Source organism: Tachysurus fulvidraco, chromosome 12 (genome assembly GCF_022655615.1).
Source record: "Tachysurus fulvidraco isolate hzauxx_2018 chromosome 12, HZAU_PFXX_2.0, whole genome shotgun sequence".
Classification (NCBI taxonomy): Eukaryota; Metazoa; Chordata; class Actinopteri; order Siluriformes; family Bagridae; genus Tachysurus; species Tachysurus fulvidraco.
The window spans coordinates 3,222,121-3,231,136 of NC_062529.1; the positions used below are offsets into that span (position 1 = coordinate 3,222,121).

The following is a 9,016-nucleotide window of genomic DNA, read 5'->3' on the forward strand; positions in this document are numbered from 1 at the left end:
TAAATAACATGTATTAATGATTAAGCTATATACATAAATTGCTTTTTTTATTCATTGATTTATGTTCTATTTATCTATTTTTTATTCATTTATTTATGTTCATCAGGCTCTATCAAACTGAAACCGTATCCATTTATTGTTGTCCTACTCTGGCTTTCCCGGAAGCCAAATAATATGTGAGTATGGAAATGAATAAGTAATAAACTATGGATTAGCGGGTCCAGGATCCTATTATGTGGGAGAATTGAAATTAAATAAATATCTTTACATGAAAGGAACTATTGATTTTAGTGTATGTTAGATTTTGGAACAGTTTAGACATGACTGTTTTTATGCTGACCTGGTCCATCCTGTTCTACCATCTATCTATTCATTTATCCATCTAAATATCCTTTTATTCATACATCGTTCCCACAGTCTATCCAACCATTGAGCCATTACTCCCTCCATCCATCCATCCATCCAAAGACCGATTATTTTTTTTATCCATCCATCCATCCATCCATCCATCCATCCTTCCATACATACATACATACGTACATACATACATACATACATACATACATACATCTTGCCATCTAACCATCAGTCCATCCGAAAATTCATTCATTTATCCCTTCATTTATTCATCCATCCTTCCAACTGTCTATCCAAGTATCCATTCGTCCATCCGTCCATCCATCCATCCATCCATCCATCCATCCATCCATCCATCCATCCAAAGGTCCATTCATTTGTCCATTGATCCATTTATCCATCCATTTAAAGACCCATTACTTTTTCTACCCGTCTGTCCATCATTAAATCAAGCCAACTGCGTATCCAAACATCTATACATTATTCCATCAAACCAAAAATCCATTCGATCATCCATCCATTCAGCTATGCCTTAGATGTTTCAAAGGATCTCAAAAAGAATTGCTTTCTAACATTGTAGAATGTTAGAAATTTCTAACATTGTAGAATGCAAAAACAATCTCTTGTGAAGTGAGGGTGTGTATTTTAGCTACATGTGAGCAAAATGAAGGAACTTTAAATATCAAAATATGTCGCCTGATTGACTCCATCTGGACAAAATGGTACAAACAATTTTTTTTAATTCATATTTGATGTCTATAAAATGTAGACAACCTGAAATGAACTCAACCTCAACCTCTTTTAACTGAGAACGACATCATTAACTTGCAGCCTCTTGAGATGCCCAAATGTGTGTTAGTACCAAACAATCACATCAATATTTCATTGCAATAAGGAAGGTTGTCAAACATGAGATGTGGTGGCAGGGGGGAAAAAAAGCTTGAAAATGACATCACCTAATTACCCCTAAGTCCTAAGGAGTTATTGAATTGATCATGGAGGCCTTTTAGGCTGCTGTCCTTCAAGCTTTGATATCTGACACTGAGAAGGTTTTTTTTTAGTCTTCGGGAACTGGAAATGGCATCTGAGACCTGGAAGACGGCTGTGACGGGCTAATGGGTGAGCAGAAGGACAAGAGCAGGACTGGCCGGATGTGCACGGCTTTGAGGAAGACTCATATCGATCAGAAAATCAATAAATCAAGCGCTCAATGCTGGTTAAGAGCTCTTTCCGTTTCCGTCCTAACAAGATTGCTTGGGTAAATTAACGGCTGCTGCTATCGACTCATTAGAAGACGGACTGGTGGCTAGCCAAGGCTGAACTGGAGGTCACAAATGTACCTTAACACATGTTAAGTAGCCAACACAAAGGTGGTATATAGGCATTTGACTTGGGCTGTTGGAACATATTTACATTTATGGCATTTTCCAACACCCTTATCCAGAGCGACTTACTTATTTACATTGTTTATGTGGAAGTTTTAACGTGACACTGTGGATTCGCTTTACCGCAAGACACTAAAGTTTTAATTCAACACTGAGTTAACTGAAGCAAGTCAAGATCGAGACCACAAATCATCAAGTCCCTTCTGAGGCTAAAAGACTGAATTTTCAGGATTCAAGAATTTTTTGTCATATGTACAGGAAACAGACAGGAAACACCATACAATGAAATTCTTACACCGTGAATATGACATAAATTAAACACACAAGAAAAGAATAGAGTAGACAATGTGTGAAAATAACAAATTTACAATTACTAAATTTCTAATATAACTTAAGACTGCATTTACAGCCCTATAGCCTTAATCACAGCAGGTAGAAATAACTGTTAAATATGTTTTCTCGTAGTTTATAAGACAAAAAAAAATCTGTCATGTTACCAAGAAATCCAGAAACCCGCGACTTTCCTGTATTTGGGACACTTAAAATGACAGCCTTACTTTTTACTGTTCCATGATGCTGGAGACTCTTCCGTAGATGCTAAATAAACGTGTCCTCGTGCAAGTCTAGTTGTAAGTTGTTACTGTAATAACAATAAAACATTTGAAGTGTTTTAATATAAACCTTTCAGAGGTGTTGTTAAAAAAAATAAAAAAAAGTAACGAAATAAATTTCTATTTTCTAAGAATGAATAGATTTAAAAAAAAGATAGTTCTACTGTTTAACTGTTAATTGTTCACTGTGTGTGTGTTACGTTTATCGCCGTGTGTGTGTGTGTGTGTGTGTGTGTGTGTGTGTGTGTGTGTGTGTGTGTGTGTGTGTGTGTGTGTGTGTGTGTGTGTGTGTGTGTGCTGCTGTGCCTTCTGCACTCTCAGCGAAGGGTCAGTGTGTCTCTGAGGAATTGCTCCATGAGAGCTCTTTAAAGGCGAGACGTTCTCTCTCTGTGCTCATTATACTGTACTCTCCCTGTGCTGTTCACCACTCACACACACTCACACACACTCGCACACGGAGAGCTGCTTAACGCCATGGGACGATTCACAGCCTGAGGACTAAATATTAACAACTTATATTTTACACACCACTGTTAAGTTTGAAGGTAAGACTTTTTTAAAATTATTATTGATTTAGGGACATTTTGCTATTTATATTACTGGTGGATTTGTTTTCTGATATTATTTTTAAGACCTTTGTCTTATTTTCCACTTGTGAAGTAATTAGAGCTGCATTATCTCTAGCTTTACAAAAAGTATTTCATATATTACATATATTACCGAAAAGAAACAGAGTTTTTGTCTGTTTTTCTTTATTGGGAAACTAGAAAAATTTATTAAATACATTTATAGTTTATTTCAGGTGTTAAATAAGTTGTAAAATAAGACGACTGATTAATTTCCTTGTTAAACAAACCCCTGGCATCTTTATTTATTTGCTAAATTTAATATTAAATTTGCGCTTTTTAAATAAATGAATGAAACATGTATTTTTATTGAAGTTATTATTAAAGTTTACCACAGCAAATATTTCTTGAGAAAATAAGGAAATATATTAGTTTTTTTGTTTTATTTTTGAGATCTGAGTAATGAATTTGAAATATGAATATATGAGAATATTATTTGTTTGTTTGTTTGTTTGTTTTATTTTGTTTAATTATTTAATTATTATTTTTTGTTGTTGAATTTATTCACTAAGTATTATAACCTGCTCTCTATATTTGATTTTGTCCTCCTTTGCACGTGAAGCAAATCCTCCACATTATGTCAGAGAAGAAATCCAGACCCTCAGACGCACGTCCCAAAAACCTGCGAAGCTGGAGTGTGGACAGCTACATCCGCAGCGTTAAGAAGCGCTCTCGTGGTCCGCGCCATGACGCCCCTGCAAAAGGAGGAGAGGAAGGAGACACGCCGGATGAGCAGAATGTCCGCTCAACTTCCTGTCCCCAGAGACGGAGGGAAAGGAAATGCAGCTGCACAGCAATCGGAGATGGAGACATAGACTCCATGTGCAGAAAAGCGCTGTCTCGCCGATCTCTCAGACAGAAGTTCCAGGATGCAGTGGGGCAGTGTCTCCCTCTCCGTGGCCACCATCATCATCACCACCACCACCATCATCATCATCATCACCAGAGCGGCTCGTCGCGCCCGTTCTCGGTGCTCCTGTGGTCCAAGCGTAAGATTCACGTGTCTGAACTCATGGAGGACAAGTGTCCCTTCTCGCCGAAGTCCGAACTGGCACAGTGTTGGCACCTTATCAAGAAGCATGGCACACATCAGAATGCATCATTAGTCCTTGAGGATCACAAAAGCAGAAGGATGTCCACATCGCCTTCTGCGTTTATTTCCTGGGAGGAAGTCAGTTCTAACGGTGCTTCCAGTTTGACCGATTGGGACTCGTCCTTTATTCATGGAGCTCCTCAGTGTTGCGCACATGCTGACTATATCTTAGTGCCTGATCTTCTTCAGATCAACAACAACCCTTGTTACTGGGGTGTCCTAAACCGTTTTGAGGCTGAGCAGCTCCTAGAAGGCCAGCCTGAAGGCACGTTCCTACTCCGTGACTCTGCCCAGGATGACTTCCTGTTCTCAGTCAGCTTCAGACGTTATAGCCGCTCTCTGCACGCCCGCATAGAGCAGAGCGGCAAACGCTTCAGCTTTGACTGCCGTGACCCCTGCATGTACAGAGACGTGAGTGTCACAGGTCTGCTGAAGCACTACAGCGATCCCGCCACATGCCTGTTCTTTGAGCCGCTCCTGTCTCGGCCCCTGCCAAGGAACTTCCCCTTTTCCTTGCAGCATCTGTGCAGGGCGTTAATCTGTAGCTGCACTACATATAAGGGCATTGAGACTTTGCCCCTGCCTCACACACTCAGGGATTACCTCAGGCAATACCACTTCAAATGTGACGGGACTTGCGATGTGTAACGAGCAAACGAATCATAGGAACGTACTTTCCCGAGAGGTGTCATTTTTTTTTACAGAAGATTGCACATGCAAAATGGCGACATTACAGCCACCTCTCAGAGTCTGAAAAAGCATTATCGTCCCTGGGTTTCGGGGACCCAAAGGTCTTCCTTTCTACAATCAATCTTGAGCTTCTTTTAGCTCATTAAAACATAACAGGGTAATAATAGTAACAGAAATAACATTACAGCTACGAAAAAAAAACTGAAGTAGCATAAAAAAAGTTTGTGATTTCGTGCACTCTCAGAAATAAAGGTACCAAAATCTACTATCTCTTGTTGTTGCTGTTGTACCATTTTTTGTATCGCTAGCCTGAAAAAAAAAAAAGGTACATTAAACCCACACCCCTTTAAATGCACAAACATGTACTAAACATGTACTTGTAAGGAAAGATCAGGAAACCACTTGGTATCTTTATTTCTGATGTGTGTGTATGCAGGATTTATTTATTTATTTATTTCCCTGCAACATTTTCATCAGATGTTTTATTTATCTATTTTATTTAGCATTTGAAGTACTTATAGATTTTATAGACTGTTGTTGTGTCTCATCGACAATCTCCAAATAGTTGCATAAATGCATATTCGGTTTTAATGCTCTTAATAAGCATTAAATAATTTTTTTTTTTTTTAACTTCAGTTCATTTTATTTTAAAAGCATCCCACATTCAGACAGCCCCTTTAGCCTGACATTAACGAGACTTCTGGTACATTAGACGGAATCAAACCTATAACACTGATCCAAAGTGGAACATCGTTCAGTGCGACATGAGCAGCAATTTGAGAAAGAGAAGAGATGGAAACACATTTTGTCCTGATGCACCGGTATCTGACGTGTGATAGAAGAGATAATGTGATGGGAGCTGGCGCCAACTAAATTGGGGGAAATCTCTAGAAAGCTGCTGGCTGGAAAACGTCTTCCTGATGAAGGTCATTTTGAATGATCGAGTAGAAAAGGCCAGGAACGAGCATCCAGACATCCTGAGTCTTACGGGAATGAACTTAAACTGGATACCTTTAGTCTACCGTATTTGTATAGCACTTAGGGTACTTATTGATATTGTCCCAAAGCAGCTTTACAGAACTCTGGATGTAGATTTAGATCCATAATGACTAAAATCTCAAAAGGAAACCAAACAGTATGTATCTCCTGACAGTCTTTGTGATTACAGCAGCAGTTCTGTAAGCACTGAAACAAGGATGAAACTTGGGCATTCATTTTTTTTTTCGGGATCGTTTTTTTTTCTTCTTCAATGCATCTATTCCAGCCAGGCTCTGATCCCCCTTTTATTCTTCATGCATTACCTTTTTTTCCCCTCAGAAGTAACTGATATTCTTCTATGAGCTCAAGGTCAGTCACCTTGACACACCACTAATGCACATTTAAAGTGTGTATATTTTCAATTAAAAATTTCTAGTAGTTAGATAACTCATGCAATCATTCAGAGTCTTCATGACTTTACATTTATGGCTTTCAGAAGACACCGTTATGGAGAGAAGCCTTTATTTTGTCTCATATGTATTACAGCACAGCAAATCTTTTTCTTATTTATATCCCAACTTTGAAGGTTGGAGTGAGAGCCATGATACAGCAGCACTGGAGCAGAGAACGGGACTTGCTCAAGGGCCCAACAGTGGCAGTTTGGCAGTGCTGTAGCTTGAACCATGATCTTCCAACAACCCAGAGCCTTAACAGCTTGAGCTGCCCTCTTATCCTGAGAAACTTATATCCATCCGTTTTTATACAACTGAACAACTAAGGGTTAAGAACTTTGCTTAGGGGCCGAGCAGTGGCGGCTTAGTGGTCCTGGGATTCAAGCACACAACCTTCTGATCAATAGTCCTGAGCGGCCACTTCCCCATAATTCTATTTCCCCACACTAATACAAGTACATGGGAAAACCCTTCACATGGCGATATATCGTATCAGTATCATCAAATTCATTCTGATTTCTGTGTCAGAACATTTTAGGTCTTTTAACAGTTGATTTCTAATTACCAATTGAATTGATAAGCTCCATTTTGCTTCATCACTTTCAGATTTACACATTTTCAGACACTCTGGTCTTAACTTTGCAAGCTAAGGTAGCCTAAATAAAAGACATGTGCATGTTGCATTAGTAAAACCTAAAACTATATTTATGTTTTATAAAATGCATCAAAGCAAAATGCATTTTTTTGCTCAGGGGCCCTGCAGTGGCAACTTGCTGGACCTGGGATTCAAACCAATGACCTTCCGATCAGTAGTCAAACACCTTAACCACTGAGCTACCACTAAACACCAACATCATTGGCTTTAACCCTTTACCACTGAGCTACCACTAAACACCGACATCATTGGCTTTAACCCTTTACCACTGAGCTACCACTAAACACCGATATCATTGGCTTTAACCCTTTACCACTGAGCTACCACTAAACGCTGACATCATTGGCTTTAACCCTTTACCACTGAGCTACCACTAAACACCGACATCATTGGCTTTAACCCTTTACCACTGAGCTACCACTAAACACCGTCATCGTTGGCTTTAACCCTTTACCACTGAGCTACAACTAAACACTGATGTTGTTGGCTTTAACCCTTTAAACAGGAGCCTATCAAACGTATATTTTCTCATTTTTTTCCTCATCTCTAGGTTTCTTTAACAAAAATTACTGTTTCAAAAATTCTCAGTGTTCCAAGCGATGCCTCCGGATGAATCAGCCTGAAAACGAAGACCATCTTAGGAAATATCTTTATATGAATGTGGACAAGACCTTAAGATTGAACGCATTGCCTATTATCGATGGAACGGTCCATGGCTTACACTTTTTTTTACTTTTCTATTGACTGTATCTACTGTGTTATATGCAAATGAGATCTCAGACATAGACCTGAGATTAATTATGCAACGGTTTCGTCTTACGTTGAAACGGCCATGCAGGATTTTGGCTTTAGCTTTAGATTCGTTTATTTATTTGATTCGTTGGATCGTTTTCTCCATCTATAACCAATAGCCAATAATATTTATACCCTTTTCCAAATTACTCGTTGCCTTTTAGCAGATTTTGCACTTATACCCCATATGAAAAGATGTTGTTGTAAAGTATAATGTCTGATATTCTATGTATACTGTGTATATGAACTGAACTCTCTGGCTGATCTTCGTAATGAGACGGAACAGCCACGGGTTCTTCAACATGGCGTTTTTTTAACATTATATATATACATTATCAGATGGAAAAGGTGTTAAGAGAGGAAACAAGCAATTGGACATCTTATTTTTATCATATAATAGCCTACTATGTCATCACCCTTTAAGCAGGTCATTTAAATGGACCACATTGTTAACCATTTCCTCCATCTCAGAATAATAACGTGTACTAGATCACAATTTCCAATAAACACTGCATATAAATACTGACCAGGTTAATGTGTGTGAGTGATTTGTATTTTCTTTGTATTGCTTCTATTAAGTAAGGATTGATGATAAAAGACCGGAAAGTCATCGTGATACATTTTTAATGAGGTTTCTCAATACCTGCTTTCATCCACACGAAAGGCTTCGTTTATCAGACCGGATATAAAGGAAATCATTCATTCAGGAGCATTTAGGAGTGAATCATTGTATCTGTAAAATTTCAATTCGTTCAGGGAAAAATAAAACATTAACACTTCATTATAGTTTGTGTAAATTTACATATAAGAAAACGAAACGTAGAACCTTGAAGGACCACCAGCTTTAAAAAAAAGTCATTCTGAAGTAATTTCATATTAATGACACGAAAAAAGGCATACCAGGACAAAAATAATGGCACCCTACAAAAGCATGGTATGCCTTATTGGATAATTTAGCGAATGCTGCTTAATTTTTTTCCCCCTTTCATGGAGTTATATGGGCATTATTACTGTCTGTAAATAAGATGTGCCATAAACCCACATAATAATTTAGAACTGATTGGGGCACGGTGGCTTAGTGGTTAGCACGTTCCCTCACACCTCTAGGGTTCGGGGTTCGATTCCCGTCTCCGCCTTGTGTGTGTGGAGTTTGCATGTTCTCCCCGTGCCTCGGGGTTTCCTCCGGGTACTCCGGTTTCCTCCCCCGGTCCAAAGACATGCATGGTAGGTTGATTGACATCTCTGGAAAATTGTCCGTAGTGTGTGAGTGAATGAGAGTGTGTGTGCCCTGCGATGGGTTGGCAATCCGTCCCGGGTGTATCCTGCCTTGATGCCCAATGACGCCTGAGATAAAGCACAGGCTCCCCGTGACCCGAG

At 39.0% G+C, this 9,016-nt stretch overlaps 1 protein-coding gene across 1 annotated transcript; it reads left to right on the forward strand.

Annotated features, from left to right (window-relative positions):
• The first annotated feature begins 3,508 nt into the window (after positions 1-3,508).
• socs4 (suppressor of cytokine signaling 4) lies at positions 3,509-5,258 on the forward strand. Its single transcript, XM_027160087.2, has one exon. The coding sequence runs from the start codon at positions 3,557-3,559 to the stop codon at positions 4,718-4,720; it is 1,164 nt and encodes a 387-aa protein (XP_027015888.1). The 5' UTR covers positions 3,509-3,556; the 3' UTR covers positions 4,721-5,258.
• The last annotated feature ends 3,758 nt before the right edge of the window (positions 5,259-9,016 follow it).